An 18,534-nucleotide genomic window follows, 5' to 3' on the forward strand; every position below is an offset into this window, starting at 1 on the left:
AAAAGCATCAAAAGAAGGTTCATTTGTAGTCCTAAACTTATTTGTTTTGCTTTTCATGTTTTTAACTCACTGTGTCTCACCCACAGCATCATTCCTCTCTTCTACATGACAATTGCCTGCACATGCGTCATGCATCATAGCCAATTATGCAATCACGGCATTAGTTGCCTCTATGAGTATCAACACATGTAAACAAGACATACTGTAGCAGCTGTTTGTTCTATGTGCCCTTTTGGTGAGACTTAAATCTTAGTAATTAACACCAGTTTGTTGTCTTGACTTGCCGTGAAAGCATGGCCTCGCAACGATCTGACTTCGGAACTGGCCAGACCCGAGTCTTTAAGACTGTAAGGATATTGACTCCACATTAATTGAACCACCTTGGTGTAAATGAGCAATATTTAAGAGGCAAATGATTGTCGATTGTTTCACTATCGTAAAAACTTCCAACAATATTTTATTGACTTGAATACACAAAGACAAACGAGGGTGGAATCAATCCAAATACAAGGCTTGTGGGCTTGGTTTTGACATTTATTTGTACAGTAAAGGAGCGGAATAGTATCCAGTAATATATGAATATAAATGATCTTATATATATACCACTTTACACTAACCGAATACACCTCAAAACTCAAGGTTCTATATGCAATGATGAGGTAGACAATTAATAATGGTACTTTCCACCCTCTGCAAAAACCAAAAAAAAAAATATTGAATACACCTTAAATTACTCTTATTAATGTAAGAAATATATGATTATCATGAAACTGTACATCACAAATAATAAAATAATTATATAATAGAAATTATACCAATTTGAGTGCATTTAGTATATGTACAAAGAAATGCAGTTCTCTCATTTCTTCATTGGGAGCACTTTGTAAAGTTATCGACTATACAAAATATTTACAACTCAAACATAATGAACAGCAGTGCATTCAAAGCTAATGTGCATTTAAATATCGCCTCTTTTGCGAGTCTCTTGTTTTACAGACAAACTGGCTGCATCTCCTTGGCGCAAGATATTTGCGGAAGTGCATTTCGTAACGATGCAGACTTTTGAGCAAAAACATTTACAAATAAGTTTGCCTGACTTGTGTGTGTGTGTCTGTGTGTGTGTGTGCTTTTTTTAAAAAAAACATCATTGTACTGAAAACGGAGGACCCACAAGTTCTGGTTTTGTGTCCACAAAAGCACACAGCGACTTTCACATAGCATCTCCGGACTGGTCTGCAGTGAGGCAAAAATCTCTTGAAGGCATTATCTGTGAGAGAGTGTGTGCATGCATGCTTGTGTGTGTGTGTGTGTGACATTCCCGGCCCTTTTCTTTCTTCTTTTTTTCTGCAAAAAATGCACTTGCACGGGCATTTAATGACTTCAGCGGGACAGAGGCAATTACGGTCTGCATGCACAGACCCAAACCAGTTCGCCTTACAGACAAGATTGCACGACAAGAGCTTGCAAGTCCAAACGCTGACGGGCAAAAAGCCTCTGTCCTCTATAGCCGCGGCACGAACAGGTGCACAGTGGCACCCGATGGGCTTCCATGGAACAATGGACACTCTGGGGGAACAAGGCCCTGTTTGATGACTTGTTGCATGATTGGGAAATAACACTTTAAGGCGGAAAGTGTGCATTTTCATGAGCAGTGGGTCGGAATAAATAGCAAATGTCGCCTCTTGCGTGCGTCCCGTGCGGATGTCATTCAGGTGAGGATGTCCTCAACCCATCCAGACGTATCATTGGGCTTGAAGTCTTTCAAAAAAGCTATCCCGAATGTCCGCTACCTGCACCCACACTGCTCCACCACCATGTCCTCGTACTGTTTGTACACAACATTGTTGCCTGAGTCTATGTACAGGATGCTGATGGGGCTGAGTTTTGTAGGGACGCAGCAGCTCGGGGGTGTGCTGTTGGGGTCCATGGAGTTCATGAGAGTCTGTATGATGGCGTGGTTGGTGGGCTCCAGATGGGATCGGAGCGGGAAGTCGCACACGCCTTCACAGTGGTACGCCTCGTAGTCCAGAGGTGCGATGATCCAGTCGTCCCAACCCAGCTCTTTGAAATTCACGTGTAACGCTTTTTTGCTGCACCTGGATTTGGATTTCTTTCCGTGTCTCTTCCCGTGACGATTGCTCAGGGCTGTCCTCCTCCTCCGCCTTGGCCCGTCGCCTCTGACCCCCCTTAAGGGCGCCCCCTCCTCCTCTGCCTCCTCCTCTGAAGCCCTCACCACTTCTATCTCCTTGATGGACCTCCGCGACTTGATCTTCTCTTTCATCTCGTTGAAGAGGTTCTCCCTCTTTTTGGAGCGGGTGTATGCCACCAGGATGGCTTTCTCCTGCTGGGATCGCCCACTCCTGTCCAGTCCCAGCACCTTAAGATCCGCGTCTGCGTCAGAATTCCCAAGAGTGACTCTGAGCTGGAAGCAGAGCTGGTTCCCTTTATGTTGATGATGATGATGACGATAATGATGCTGTTGATGTGATTTAAACATCTCCCACACATCCAGCACCGCCCACCCGGATTTGGTGGAGTCCACGGGGTCCAGCAGCGTGGAGTCCAGCAGCGTATCCGAGCCGCACGGGTAGAGCTGGATGTGATAGAGGCCTGTCGTCTGCAAGTCAGCCGACGCTCTCCTAAATATCCTTAATTCGGCCCCGACCAGCTCCTCTTTGTCTGAAAGGGTTGAGACATCAAACAGATACTTTTGTCTTCGCAGAGTAGAGTGCAAAAGATCGTCTGCAAGGATAAAAGAAGAAAATAATTGCAGTCAGATTCACTTAGGGTGTACAGTGTTCAGGATGGGAGGGGAGGTGGGGGGGGGGATTCACATTCTCCCACAGAGGCCTTCTCTCTCCCCCTCTCTTTTTCCCCCAAATAGCCACCAAAAAGCAGCCTGAAACAGATAATTGCCTAATTGTACCCATTTGGTGCTCAAACACAGCATCAGACTCAACTGTGAATTAACATTTAGTATCGGAATGTACTCGTTCAGCGTGTAATCAATGAAAAAGTGTTTGTTCCGGCTTAAGACCGATGTTAGAAAACGGTTAGCTCTGTGGGACCCAACGCTAACAAAACACACAACATGCACATTGAGGAAAAGTCCCATTGCCAAGTGTTTCATGATCGATAAAGCACATTCCGGGACAGATCTTCCATTTGGGGGACAGGCTCCACACCTGCTTAAAAACTGTTGGTCCTTCACGCCTTTTCATTTCATTTCCAGCAAATTTGTCACGCATGACCTGTTTAAAATGATGCTGAGATACAAAGCACACAGTGTTCGAGCTGCTTGCAGGAAGCATCTCATCTTGATTGTTACGCTCACTTGTTTTCTTGCCTTTTTCTGACAATAGTCCAATACTCTCAGGCTGTTTTTGTTTTTGTTTTTTTCCACAACAAACTCAATAATTCAATTAGTTCTATCTTAATGCTCCATCACATCAAGTGAAAGTCTACATGCTTTATTGTGGTTTAGTTTTACTTTATGGTGGATTATGTATATGGAAGAATATTTAATTGTCATTTTGCCTGATATTATAACCGTTTATTTATTTTTCATGTACAGATGGAAGACCTGTAGGTCATTACAGGTCTTCATTAGACTATATTCTATACTATATAACTTTCAGATGTACAATTATATTTGTATAATTTGCAATACAATTTAAAATTGAACAAAGGAAACGACAGGTGATTTTATATTTTAAAATACTGTAACATAATTGCCAAATAAATTCAAATAACGTTGCTTGGTCCTCAGTTACATAACAAAATAACGTAAAATGTTTTTTCTTATATACATATACATCCGAGTTTACAAAAATCCAAAAGCCACATTCACGTGATTTGTACAAGATATTCCAAATATATTATTTGATTCTACTTGTCAGTTTCCCTCCGTGAACCCTGCCGAGGGAAACCGTAAAAACAGATTGAAACCTTGTGCTCATTTTTGTTACTTTGCACGTCTGGTCTGCATTACGTTTCTTTTCTACCTTTTTTTTTTTTAACAAGACCTTAAACAAGATCGAATACAAGTTCACCAAATAATTAACAGTCTGAATTCCCATCCTCCTCATTAAAACACTTCCCCTCTTATATTTCATTCCACGTTGCCAACGACAACATTCCCCTTAAAATGCGCCTGCACGGTTTGGGTGCACAGCCTGTTGAAATTACTGACATATTCGTGTTGACAGACAAGAATGTACCAGGTTTTTTAATATTATGATTCCGTTAAATAGGTTTTTTTGTGTATTTCTACAAATGCAAAACACATTTTGCAGTATGTTTTAATTCCCCTTGGAAATGAATAAAGTATATATCTGGAAATAATATTTGAAAAAAGGGGAAAGGTGGCTTAATTTAAATAGAGTTTAAAAAGAGTCGCGCGTAAATACGCATGAGAAGTGTTGTGTTTTGTTTATTTAAACGCAGTTAAGTATAACGCGGATGTTTCAAGTTAATTCTAGTTAATTCTGAGGTACCGTAGTACAAAAAAAATACTAACTACTTCACAGCAAAGGAAGTTTTTCCACTTTTCCTGGTCTTTTATTTGGTGTTGTGCCATCATGGCCTTGAAGGGTCATTATGGGAGAATAGTTTGATATGTTATGACATGAACACTCAATTAGATCACTGAGTTCAAATACTCCAATCAGCCGTTCGATGCCAAGCGGCTCTCAGAGGGTCCAACTCGGGGTCAGAGCCAGTGACACATCACATCACAATCACAGGAGAAAGTGCGGCCTTTTTTCTTTCCTATCAAGAAGCGGACACACGAACGAGTTGTGCGTCTTCACACTAGTTTGGATTTTACTGTGTAGAAAATAATAATTGATTGATTGTAAAAACAAACAGCGAATCGCATAGTAACAATACGCTGCATAGAGAGCGAATAAATAATATTTAATGATATTAATGCATGAAAGTGGAAGGGGCTTCCTGCTTCCAAACACCTGCTTCTCTCCCTGGGATCGGTTTGGCTGCACAATACTTGAAAATGCGCACAACCAACTCATGCCAATTTGGGGCTTTTTGTGTTTCTTCCATTCGCGTTTTTTTCCCATGCCAGCACTTAAGCTGATTTACAACCTCCCTTTTTAGAAAGTGCCTCAATTGTGTTTTAGAGTCCTGGTTAAGTTTAATCTAAGTCTATACTGACAGGAAATCACACGTTGTGTGCAAAAGTGGGGGGAAATACCCCCTAAAAAATATATTTTCTGCACAATTTGACATCACTGTGCCTACAAACCAACCTGTTCCTCTGTCCACGAAACTTGTTATGGTGTTGGCGGATTTAGAGGAGCGGAAAAAGCTGGCGTTTAGTCCCAGTTTCTCTGCAGCCGAGTAGGTCCTGTAAATGGAGAGCATGTACTCATGCGGTACGATGTAGTCCTTGTGGTCTTCTTTGTGATGGGAAGACGCGAAGATGTCTTTTAGGAGTTTGATTGACCTTTGTCCGGCCTGATGAGGCAGCCTCGCTCCCCTGTTCCTCCTCGGAGCAGAAGGAGAGATGATAGCAGCTGACTGGAAACATGGTATATTCCAAAGGAAAAAAAGCAGCAGGCCAACGTAAAGCGTGACAACTCGAGATGCAAACATGGCTGGAGGGGCACTTTTTTTTTCTTCCCTTGGATGGAGGGGTCCGCCTGAGCCGGAGATGTTGTGCGCGTCAGGGTGTGAGAGCTGCTACGTTTGCGCCCTGGAGAAGTGCGTTTTGCGCTCTGGACTCCACACCGCAGCAGAGACTGTTAGGCCGAGAGGAACACGCCCACACGGTCGCCCGGTGCTTCCCAATTTCATGACATCCACTTGCCAAAAAGGCCACAGAGACTCAGGAATCCGTGTGGGAACGTTTTGTTGTTGTTGTGGTTTCGTAAGACATGATTTACTGTCCCTCTGATAGAATATGGACAAATAAATACGAAGACAAATATGGACAAACGTGCGTAAAATCAAAATACATCATTAATTTGAGATTAATTTCAAATTAGATTATGTCAAAGTTTTTGAAAAAGTGCAAAATGGTGTTAAAGTTCAATATATGTATACAATGCCCTCTGCCACAGTCAAAGGACACTGATCTGATTAGATAAGATTTTCCCTTAAGATAGTTCAAAACATACTTAGTGATCATAAAGCTGTGTAAAAAATTACCACTATTGATGATGCAACCAGGGAATTGTATCTTTGCGTGCCCTTCCAGTGGGCAGCACGACATTTGTATTGAGCTCCTTATTAACATGACTGCTGGTTAACTCATGACACACTAGCGAACCTGACAGCAAGACGGCAAAGATCATTAAAAAGTATTTGGCGACATCTAGTGGCCGTTTTTAGAATTGGCTTGCACGTGACCATTTACAGTCATTTAAAAAAAGAGCAGATATCTAGCAATGCCCGTGTTTTTCTTGATAACAACCAAAACCACTCAATGTCTTACGTCGATATATGGCATTTTATTGACATAGAATAACATTCTTATGAGCCAGATGTAATGTTACTGTATCATTAATTATACTACACTTCTTCATATTTCCTTCAGACTTATTAAACTGGGCAAGTGATGTTCCTGTAATTGGAGACTAAGTTGACGATGGGTGTGAATTTCAGTGTGAATGGTTGCTTGTGGGACCAGTCCCCAACCCACCTCCTTCCCAAATTCAACTGGGATAGACTCCATCTGACCTCTGACCCTGAACTGGATAAGTGTCAGGAACTAACAAGATAGTGAGTGAGACTCATTGTGTTATATTACGGCATTGTTTGAACGACTGTCATTACACATTAGTACCGGCAGAGGGCAACAGAGACAAAAATGTTTGTTGGCGACATCCAACATTGCCTGACGTTGTGTAATTATCGTAATATTGTAATTATCATTTCTATGATCATTTTCACACACTGAAACATGTGTCCTAATGACAAAAATCCCCACATTGGATGATAATCGGACTCCTTCAATACATTACAAACACAAACAAGATCATCCAGCACTGTGACTCATGTTGTGCATTGTCTCGAGTGTCTCTTTTCAGCCATGTGAGGGCGCTGTTCTGCCAGTGGCACTTTCATTCCAAACGTGATATTAGGTAATTTAAAGGTAAAACTGCGTCATTAGTAATAATAAACTGTGATGTTGTAATATTTTACTTTAGCAGGTGGTCTCAAGCAACGTCAAATCGGGTTTGTGCTCTAATTTCCCTGAAAATAGGATCATTTTAATGTTCTGGTATCAGCCATCCGGCAACAGTGGTGACGTCACATTTCACTCGGTTCCACCCAGTATTCAGAACCTTCCGGTGGCCCAGTTCGACTCACATGTCATGTGATGAGCACCCACATAGGTAAACATGCTCATTTAGGGTTTGTTTACGACATTAGTTGCCAATAGGTTTATCAGACCTAACTGATAACGAAACATTAATGTTCTAGTACGCCGCCAATATAAATGAATGGTAATAATTAACAGAAAAAGGCACAAGCACTGCCCCCACCCCCTCTCACTTTCAGCACCATGGAGAGCCATTATGATCACATCTCCACCTTGGTACTTAAATTCAGATCCTATTGAATATATATGCGTATTTTAATCTGAAAAACACGTCGTTTGAACGATGGATTACATGTACTGTAACGCATGCTCATCAGTGTCTGTCTGCAGCTTACACGGTGGTGGGTGAAGAGGTATTGGGTTATGTAACACCCTGAGGATGGTCGTCGTCAGTGCATGCGCTGTCAGTGGTCTGGACTCTTGTTTCATGGTGTGTGTGTGTCTAGCTCTCTTGTGGAGAACATCCTAACAGCAGAGCACGTAGATAGATAGAGCTTTGTGCTGCACCGACCATTCTTCCGAGGAGCAATCACTGCAAAACATCCAGGCAAGCCTTTTTTATTGTTATTTTTCTCCTTTACAATGGAGTTGTCGTTGTTGGTTATGACAGATGATAATCATAAAACGAAATATGCATGCATGTAAAATAAATTTGGCTATGTTAGATTGAAAGTTGGGTGTTTAAACTTATATCCTGTATGGGGGACGTTCCTATAGGGACTGAGAAGAACATCCTTTGTTGTTGTTGTTGTTGTTGTTTATGTTTGGGGGCACCAAATGAAACCAAACAAACCCCCAAATTTGGCGGCTATCATAGCAAATAATTGAATAATCTGTACTATTTGTACTGATATGAATGTGTATCGTCGAGATAGATGATAGGTACTGTAGATAGCAATGACTCAGTCAAATGCATCAGTCTGACATCATGATGTGATGATGCCATCTGGTAAAGGTTGTAAAGAACAAGTTTTCATATGAGGGAGAAAAGAAGGACATTATGTTCAACTACAACTTTCAATTACATGCCCAAATCATCATTAGAAAGCAGTTGGCGTGGATGAATATGAATTCATATCCATGCTGTAACGTAGCCCATCTGCTCCAATGAGACAGCTTGAGTCAAAGCTTGTTTACATGCCGTGCAAACAGTTTGTGCGCATGTGTACTGTATATCCACCCTACTGTTTATGTTGACGTGTTAAATGAAGAATGATTTGGTTTCCCCTTGAAGGGACAGTAGATCCTCGTCATTAAACAGTTTGATGCTGTTTGTGCTGAAGGAAGATTCTGATTATAATTTTAAAAAATTAAAAACTGTCACTTTTATTGCAAATGTTGATCCAAAATCGAAGAAGAACATCAACGTCAAGTTTGCAAAGTTTTGGAAGGAAAAGCGGAGCAAGCTGTGCGTCAAAAGTAGATATTATTAGAGCCCTCTACACATGAAATAACACCCCTATAGTCACCTTCACACTCGTATTAGCCAACATAGTGGACATAATAACAGAAAACAAGCCATTTAAGACTCTTACTCGCTTACTCACGTGCATTCCTAGAGGATATTCGTGGGTGGTAGACAGGAAGTAATGTCTTAGGATCAGATTAGAGTTGCTGTGGGTTACAGATGCAACAGTAGCCTGTGTTACCTTAATGATGATTTATTATAATTCTAATATTATTATTATAGTGCCTGTTGTGAGATAATTTAAAACTGCAATACCTGCAAGGCCTGTTTTTCCAGTCATCAGTGGTGATTGTACAGTAACATTACAGTAACATTACTGACACCTAGTGACCAGTGTAGAATGCTACATATTACAATTTGAATGCGTCTTCTGGATGCCTTATATTTGTATTTTGGTTAATTCAGCAATTTTTATGATTGAAATGCTTAATTTATGGGAAAATACTGAAAATTTGTTTAAATGTGGATATATACTGACTAATAATAGGCCATATTCAAACACGAAACAGTAGGATTTATGAATTAATAAATATTTTTAAACCGTGATAAAGTGAAGCCATGAAACTCGAAGAGCAAAGGGATCACAGGAGGACGGAAAATCACCTGATCTACGCCGCCCCATTGCCTATAATCAAAAATGCCTGCGAATGCTTCGCTAGATAACACCATCTAACTGCATGGTGACACCCCCACAAGGGTCTCAGGATGAGCTGCAGAAGTTGCCACACTGTTCACTGCTCCGTTCTCTAAAATGTGTTGCTAAGACTGTTGCTAGGGTGCTTCCACGAGGGTGGAAGCGCTTCCCTGCTTGATACTTCATATCATTTTGATGTACCAATTCACTAGACAGCCACACATGCACCGTGGTCCTGTGGCTGCAGTGTATGAGGATGCTGAAGAGAAAATGAAAGTAGGTAACAGAGGCCACCTAGATTAAGTTTCCATTTTAGAATCTGACAAGATGAGGTTGAGTTTTATTCCCACTGTGTGCAGTTCTATTTTTGTCATCCTTTGTGGTGTGAAGAAATAGGATCTTTCAAGGTACAAAGTGTCTTACTTGCATCAGACCATTGAGTGGTAATACAGTATATTATTAGAATATCATTAAATTTATCTTGATACAGAGAACATAACCATTTGGTGGAGTGAATAAAAGAGGATTCAAAGTAGCACAAACACCTTGGGGGGGTCAATAAAAAAGTGCGCATATGCACTTACGCAATAGACCCATTAAGCTGAGAGGCAGAGCAAAAGGAGTGACGTGATAATGTGAATTGGATTCAAGCATGAAAGGAAATTGTGCATTATTTAGCTTTAGAGCATTAATAAGAAATGTTTGTTCCTTGTTTCTTGTCTTTGTTTATGTCCTCCCACAGTTAATTGAATTTGGCCTTACATAATAAGATAAGTGTTAGCTAAACTGCTGACTCAAATTACCCATGGGTGGGAATAGAAATGTGAATTGTTATTTTTCAATATAAACTTTATGATTTATTGTTGGGGCCGAGTGGTTAGCATGTTAGACACACGGTCACTGGAAGATCTGGGTTAGATTCTCCAAATATTTTCCACCGTGGGGCACATTGAAAATAAAAAGATACAAGGTCCACCATTAATATCATAAAATTAAAAATTGTCACATTTTTTTCTCTTAATATTGTGGCTTTATTGTTTGAATAATTTTGCAGATTTTTTCATTTTTTTATTATTTTAAATTATATATTAAGAATGTGCTGCAGGCCAATAAAAAACCTGCTGCGGGCCGCAAATGTTCCTTGGGGCGCACTTTGGACACCCTTGTACTAAACCATAAAAATAAAAGCTTTTAATGTGATTTATTTGACCTTAAAAAGCCTACAACCAATTTTATAAGGCCCTAAAATTGAATGTGCTGATTATGGTTGGCACTCTACTTTCTGTGCCATCTGTACCAGGCTGAGCAAGTACTTTGTGTGTATGCGTGTGTGTGTGTGTGTGTGTGTGTGTGTGTGTGTGTGATTTAGCGGCTCTACCGAAAGAGGGTCTTTGTTCTTTGTTTTTCTTTTTGCCCGCTTCATACAAACTCTTCTTCATTTTCTTTAGAGAAACATGGGGCCGTTCCAAGAATATGAGGTTAGTCGTGATTACTACAAAATTCAGTATGTAAAATACTATACAACTGTAAAACAATAATTTATTTTGTGTGAGAACACATTTGACCATGCACCGATGTAGTAACATGTAGCATTTTGACCTGGACAGGAAAAGAAGTCCCCTGAGAAAGGCAGCCCTCGCAGTCGCATCCCACGTTTGGTCCTCCATCCCTTTCAGCCTAAGGGCAAAGGGTCACCTCTTTCTGACTCCCCTTTCTCAGAGGAGGAGGGAAAAGAGTGTGATGTCAGCTCAGATCACTCCAAGAGGACAATCAGCACCAACAGTTTTTACTCTGGTAAGAATTGGAGGAGTTTAACCTGATTTTAGGTCATTAAAAAGACCAAAAATGTGAAAAAACATCATTATTATACAGCAGCATAATTCATTTATCAGATCATTTTATTTCATGTGCATCAGGTTGGCCTCCTTAGCAGAGAAAGAGCATGTGTACATTACGTGTGTCAGTGTGTGTCAGTGTGTGTTTGTGCATGTCTGTCCCGTGTTGCCCGTCCTTGGTTATTATTGTCTGTGTGCCTATCTACAATATAGATGACACCGGCTGCCCCACTAGTCAGTCTGTGTCCCCCTCCAAAACCCCGTCAGGGTCAGAACAGAGTACCCACAGCTCGCCGTCAACACTCCCAGAGCGCAAGACCAAAGTGAAGAGGGTGCGAGTGATGGCAGAGGGAAGTGGAGAACCACGAAGCGCACCGAGGCGCAAGAAGGAACTGAGGCCTGCCATGACAGCCAGAGGTAAAAAGCAAGTGTATCAGCAAATTCCATAGATTTTATTTTGTAAAATAATTAAAAATGACTAACAAATACCACAATACGTCCTTAGCAACTACCTAATGGGCCAGGATAATAAAATCAAGTCATATCTACATGATGACACATTGACATGTTACACAATCAAACTGTAGAAAAGAGACACAATATTTTTCTGTGGTACTTTAGATACCAAAACTTAGACTTGTTTCCTGTTAAAGACCTCTTCGGACATTGAACGACTCGATCCTGATGCAAAATGAGCAGTAAACTGATGAGGGCAAAGGTTCAGCAGCTTAACCAATTAGGCTGATTAGTGGGAGGTTACTTGGCCGAGTGAATGTGGGTGCAACTTTAGTAGATTCACCAAGTGGTGTAGCGTGGTTAAAATTTGGACCCGTTTAGTTTGACACCGTCATCACCGGACACAGTACGATGGTGTTGTTTGATGGCAGGAGATGTCTCTCAGGTTTGCTTTCATGTCTGATATCTTCAACTTTTTCTAGCCGTGTGATTTAATGCCATATCTATTTTATTTCTATTTCTATTTTTTTATTTCTATCACTATTTTATATTTTAATTGTGTGAATGTTTTTGTTTCGAGTGCATTCATTTTGCAGATGGGACAAACGGTGTAACTTACAGCTACGCTTTGACTGACAGTTTCAGTCTGACACTTTCTGAGGAGCTTCTGCTCAAAGACAAGAGAACTTTTGTCTTGTTAATGAACATAGAAGGCATTGTTTAGGTGCACCATGCTGAATTATTGTGTTGAATTGCTTCTAGTTGTACCAAACACTGATGGTTATTTTCATAATAAATGCAGCAGTGTTCAAAGTGTGGCACAGGGGCCAAATTTGGCACGTTGTTTTTTTTGTACTGGCCCTCTGCATATTGTAAATATAAAATATGGTAATGGTTTTATTTCATTTGAACATGCATCAGATTACAATTGAGTGCATCACATAATCAGTTCACAGTTCCACATGTCCAAAAGGAGTAGGAAGAAGCAAAGCTTATTAAATCCTACCCCTCCATCTGGTACTTTTACAATCAGTAACTGTTACATTTGTTCACTTTCTGCTTTCCATGATACAGTTCAAGTTTTGTTGTTTTTTTTTAAAATAATGTACCTCGTACCAAAGTGATATGACCATCAAATGACATAATGGGTACCATAGTAAGTGTCAATATAGTGATATGTATAGCACATCATGACTGGTTCAAGACTCTTCATCCTTGTATTTAGCAAACATCAACTGCTTGTATTCATTATGAATGAGTATATTAATAATGACTGAAGATATCTTAGCATATTGAACTGCACTGGATTGTTTTTTTTAGCATCTATAATGACCAAAGGGTATCACATTCTTATAAATCTCAAAATATTACATGTGAGTGTGAAAGTGTCCCCATTGTTGTGGCTGAATAAATGTTACAATTCAATTCCTCCCAATGCAGGAAGCGAGGCAGACTTCAGCTCGTCCAGCAGTACAGGAAGCCTAAAGACCAGGGAGAGCCTGATTTCCAAATCATCAGGAAAGAAGGCTCCTTCTCGCAGGTATGCTGTATTTAATGGCCATGTTATGTTTGTTAAAATGTAAATAATAACTCTCTTCACCAATGAAGTCGCAGTACCCACATCCGGTCGTTCCCAGTCTTCAAACCAGCAGGGAGCCCTGCCAGCAACCGTGATGCAGATCTCTACGCTCCCTACAGGACACCACCCAGAGGTGCTTCCTCGACCACAAACAGCAGCAGCTGCAACTCCAGCCCAACCTCCAGGTACTGCTTTTGTGTGTATGATGCTTATTTATGTACTTTATATGACACATTGAACCTCAACCTGCTGAGATTTTTCCAAGGATCTTGGAGACTGTAAGGGGAATTCCATGGTTGTAATTGTTAGATTGAGGTGTAGTGATGATAACATGAATCTTTCATGTTGTTTGGCCTTTCTTTGATTGATAATCTAATCCTGAATGGAGGGGGGGAACCAAAGGTCATGGTTTTGTTGAGTGGCTCTGATATGAACTGTGATTTCATCTTGAAATGATTGGAAGTTATTATTGATGTGCTGTTTACAAAATTGGCTGCACGGCGGTCGAGTGGTTAGCGCGCAGACCTCACAGCTAGGAGATCAAGTTCAATTCTGTTCAATCCCACCCCCATCCATCTCTGTGTGGAGTTTGCATGTTCTCCCCATGCATGCGTGGGTTTTCTTCGGGTATTCCGGTTTCCTCCCACATTCCAAAAACATGCTAGGTTAATTAGTGACTCCAAATTGTCCATAAGTATGAATGTGAGTGTGAATGGTTGTTTGTCTATATGTGCCCTGTGATTGGCTGGCCACCATTCCAGGGTGTACCCCGCCTCTCGCCCGAAGACAGCTGGGTTAGGCTCCAGCACCCCTGACCCTTGTGAGGATAAGCGGCAGAAAATGAATGAATGTTTACAAAATACGCACAAAACGTATGCTACGATAGTAAGATAGTATTGACCAAGTAGGAACTTATTGGAAATCCAATAACAATAAATCCCTTTAGTAAGCACCGCCATCAGACTGGTTAATTAGCATGGGAAGAGGCTTGAATGACTTACTATGTTCAAGCCTAAAAATCCTGTGGTGTCCAGTGATCGCAACTGTTATCACTGACATGAATGTTTTGGAGTGCAAGGTTTTTATTTGCCACTAACTATAGACGGATATCTTTTTATATGTTTTTTATGATGTGGCGGTAATTGAACCTTAAAAAAAAAAAAAACATGTTTTGGATAGGATACTGTTTATTGTGGTCAGGGACACTGAAGCCATCCGATTTAGAACAAAAGCAGGGCTTTACCGCTATTTTAACCAAAAATACAGCCACTATCAATTAATTGTTGACTATAGCATTCCCGTTTCCGGTATGAGGAGGACGTACTTTTGAGGCAATGAGATTTGGATTGTATTTCAGCCAATATGAAGGATCAAGTTCATTTCCTCTGTTGCAGCCTGCAGGGATTATTTGTGCTGATTAGGCTGGGGTTGGGATTAATACGATTACGATCTTTCAAAGGTCTGGATTTCGAGCCCAGACGATGTGACCAGCAGCTCATAACCAGATTACAATAAAAGCACATTTTTGACAGCAGCATGGAATATTAGTAACTGCATTTTTCGGCATATTAAAATGCATACTAATGCTGCCGTTTTAATATCTGTAATCCGCTTGGTACATTTTTACCTTCCTGTGTTGTCTCTATACCCGGCTTGGATGCAACGCATCAAGTCATCCGGGTTGCTACAATATTGTGCAATTGGAAGAGAGGAGCTTTGAGGCTGCTTTGCACGCCGTCCAATTCCACCCACTCACCATCTGCATAAAAAACCTTGTCCTTTTAACGTTTCTCTTGGTGCATGAGAACATGAATCATACGCCATGTAGAGTGCATGTCAATGCAATTAGTGTCCAGATTATGTTTTTTTTTTTCCAGTGAGTTGATTTATTCCCTTGTTTACTGAGCTTGCGTTTAGATAAACCGCATTCTGACTTTTTAGTCTCTTGTCTGCATGCCAGTAATCCTGCGTCAGACAGTAATTCTCGGCTCCAGCGAGCATTTTGCTCTGGCAGCGCTCTTTCAGGCACACTAATTGCCTTTTTGCATGAAGTGATTTTAAACGTCATTAGTGGTGTTACTTCCTTACGGGTAAACTTGATTGATTTTTGCCCAACAGGCGAGCAAACTTGGGCCGCTACCACTACTGTGGAGATAACCATGGAATCAAACCCCCGAACCCTGAGCAGTACCTCACCCCTCTGCAGCAGAAGGAAGTGGCCATCAGACACTTGAAGACGAAGCTGTTGGAGTCGGAGAACAGGATGCATGACCGGTTGGTTATGGAATTTGAACATTTGAAGAAAATGTGGCTGCCTACACTTTTTACATGTGAAATGTGGATCTATTGGGATAGTGGTCTACTTTCCCCTCAGTCATTGCTGAGCTGTAGAATACTAACTGGTTATTTGTCATAGTTATGTCAAGATGTCTGTGATCATTGTAACCACGTGTTAAATAAAGCAAATGACTCCTAAAACTGCACGTTTTTGTTGTTTTTCAGAGAGTCCGAAATCGAGGAGCTCAAAGGCCAGCTTAGCAGAATGAGGGAAGACTGGATTGAAGAGGAGTGTCACCGAGTGGAGGCCCAGCTGTCCCTCAAAGAGGCCCGGAAGGAAATCAAACAGCTGCGGCAGGTGGTGGAGACCATGAAGAGCAGCCTGATGGAGAAGGATAAAGGGATACAGAAGTACTTTATTGATATAAACATCCAAAATCGGAAGTTGGAGTCTCTGTTGCAAAGCATGGAGCTGGCTCAGAGCGGTGCCAACCTGCAAGATGACAACACGCTGGACTTGATCTTTGACAGCACCGACAGCAGTCGAAAGAAGCTGATGGGCGAGGACGAGGGTGTTATGGAGTTGGGCGATCAAGCAGAAGAAGCCATGGCTGATAGTGGCCTGCTGATAAACGATGAGATGGCCAACAGAGCTGACATCTTAGAGCAGGTCTTTATGTCCACTGCGGTGGACTTCAGTCAGGACTCCATCAACAAAGAAAAACCTGTGCTAGGGTCTGGCTCTGGGGTGTCTACATTATCAGAAAAATCCGATCCACCTCCATCAGCTACACAAGATACCAGCTGTATCCTTTCTCTCTCCCAGGAGAAGACTGAAGATAAAGGGATCCAGACTGACATAACGCCCATGTCTCAAGACCTCCAGGCTCTGCTTTACCAGCTTCTTAAAGAACCAACGTTGTCCATCTCCAACACTCTTTTGGGCTTCCAAAACCTTCCCAGCACCACCACTAGATTGATGCCTTCCGTACCCAACATGCTAACCCCTGCTTCACTTGACAGCACCATCTTGTACGACTCAGATCCTGCACAGAGCACCCGGTTCATGGATGAGTTAGATTTTGGTGTGAGCACAGAAAAAAGTCCCGTGTCACCAGAACTGGGTGTGGTGGGCAAGCAGTATTGGAGCACCAGTTTCCTGGTGGATCTGGTTGCAGTGGCAGCCCCGGTGTTACCCACAGTAGCCTGGCTCTACTCGCGGCACGGTGTGGATGGAAGCGCTCCGGTCTACAATATTGCTGCACTCATCCGGGGATGTTGCATTATGGGATTGCACTCTCTCCGTCACGTTGCTCACAGGCCAGTTGTGTAACGGCTTTCAACTCACAAGAACACATCTCACTTTGAATTAGAAGCACTTTCAAGTTTTTTTCTTTTTGTGATCACATAATGCAGCTTTTGGGGGTCCAGCACTTTTACACCGCACTGTATATTACCATCAGTTGACGCAAAATGCTAAGAAGAATATTCATTTATGGGGGCAATTTATTTCTAGTTTCTCAATAAGATGATCATCTTGGTAGATGATTGTGTTCATTGTTTTGTAATGTCCCATGTTGTCTTTATGTTAGAGTAAAAGATTGTCTATTTCAGTTTGAGATGTCTGACTTATTGTTGAAAAAGAAACCTTAAACCTTCAGCCAAAGCTTTAATGTAAAGTCACCTTTTTTTGTGAAGTGTATATTTTTTCCTTTAAGCTTTATTATGTATTGCTAGCAGAAAGTTCATAGTTATGTGCCTGAGCTATGTGCAATACAAGTGGTTTACATCAGATGTCTATGTATATTTATTATTAAAGCATGATAACCAGCCAACTGTGTGGACCCTTGACATTTTTTGACAGGGTTGTGCTGCTGCAAATGAAGTCTCTTATGTAAGATGCCTGTAAAAGTTACCTCAGAGCTTCATTTATTCAAGATGTTCATATTAATAAATAAGTGGAAAGTATCCAGATGGCCCGACACTGTACCCATAACTTAAGTAAACTTTTTCTCCGTTTGTTTTCATGTCCCTTGGGTTAAAAAGCTGACAAGGTGAAGTGCATTAAATCCACTTTACTGGAGCTGGAAAACAGCGGCAAAGACAAACTGGGTCAGTGCCACTGCAGCTGTGTGTGTGTGTGTGTGTGTGTGTGTGTGTGTGTGTGTGTGTGTGTGTGTGTGTGTCGACCCATACTTTTCAGAATCATGATGTAACACCAATCTACTGAATAAAGCAGATAGATCCGCCTAAAGGAACTAACACCATCTCATCATGGTGACGACATTCCACTCTGCCATGTCGCGGTATCTCCAAGTTACATAAGCAAAATCTCTTGCTTCAGTAGGCATCAACAGTTTGAGTCACAGGATGCGGTAACATCCCACTTTTGGAGCCCGGCTAAGTGTTAAGATATGTGGTGAGATGTTACCCCGAGGAAAACAGATTGTCACCATTTGGTGCTTCAAATGCTGTGTGGCTCAAAACCATATTAATCATGCTGTTTCGTGCACAAGCATATTAAAGCAAATGTTTATGTGACATGCAGTAGAGTGCCCTGATGCCGTATAATGAAAACCATGCAGGACGTTTTCATCCTTCATTAAAAAAAAAACAAACCCCAAGACAGGATGTGAAAACAGGACGTACTGGGAAAATAACATTTGGTCACCCTAGTGCATAACAATGTGTATAGTTTGTGCCCTTTTGACCTGTCTTACCACCATTAGTAGTTTTGCAGAACTCCAAACTACGAGTGCAAACGTCCACTAGTATCCACTCATAAAATGGTGGCTTCTGTCACAACACGCTGATAATTGTTACATTTTGCAATGAAAGCACTCAACTTTGCCTTTATTCCAATAGTTGTGGTGTGGTCAGTGTAGAGTTTGATAATTAAGTAAGCCAGGCAGTGCAAGATCCAGTTTATGGATAGATGCT

At 41.3% G+C, this 18,534-nt stretch overlaps 2 protein-coding genes across 4 annotated transcripts; one reads left to right on the top strand and one right to left on the bottom strand.

Moving 5' to 3' along the window:
• Positions 1-526: 526 nt before the first annotated feature.
• gdf6a (growth differentiation factor 6a) lies at positions 527-5,692 on the bottom strand. Its single transcript, XM_058053683.1, has 2 exons — positions 5,268-5,692; positions 527-2,742 (listed from the first exon to the last, which is right to left on the bottom strand). Exons 1-2 carry the CDS (start codon positions 5,611-5,613, stop codon positions 1,787-1,789), a joined length of 1,302 nt encoding a protein of 433 aa, XP_057909666.1. The 5' UTR covers positions 5,614-5,692; the 3' UTR covers positions 527-1,786.
• A 2,020-nt stretch (positions 5,693-7,712) lies between these two features.
• sybu (syntabulin (syntaxin-interacting)) lies at positions 7,713-17,799 on the top strand. Of its 3 annotated transcripts, none has more exons than XM_058053681.1 (7): positions 7,713-10,925; positions 11,055-11,241; positions 11,550-11,699; positions 13,179-13,278; positions 13,347-13,502; positions 15,436-15,591; positions 15,820-17,799. In XM_058053681.1, exons 1-7 carry the CDS (start codon positions 10,902-10,904, stop codon positions 16,925-16,927), a joined length of 1,881 nt encoding a protein of 626 aa, XP_057909664.1. In that variant the 5' UTR covers positions 7,713-10,901; the 3' UTR covers positions 16,928-17,799. The 3 variants fall into 3 exon arrangements, with proteins under 3 accessions (XP_057909664.1, XP_057909663.1, XP_057909665.1); XM_058053680.1 differs by having other exon boundaries at positions 7,714-10,925; positions 11,496-11,699; XM_058053682.1 differs by lacking the exons at positions 7,713-10,925; positions 11,055-11,241; positions 11,550-11,699 and adding an exon at positions 11,976-12,183.
• The last annotated feature ends 735 nt before the right edge of the window (positions 17,800-18,534 follow it).

Source organism: Doryrhamphus excisus, chromosome 17 (assembly GCF_030265055.1).
Source record: "Doryrhamphus excisus isolate RoL2022-K1 chromosome 17, RoL_Dexc_1.0, whole genome shotgun sequence".
NCBI classification, from domain to species: domain Eukaryota; kingdom Metazoa; phylum Chordata; class Actinopteri; order Syngnathiformes; family Syngnathidae; genus Doryrhamphus; species Doryrhamphus excisus.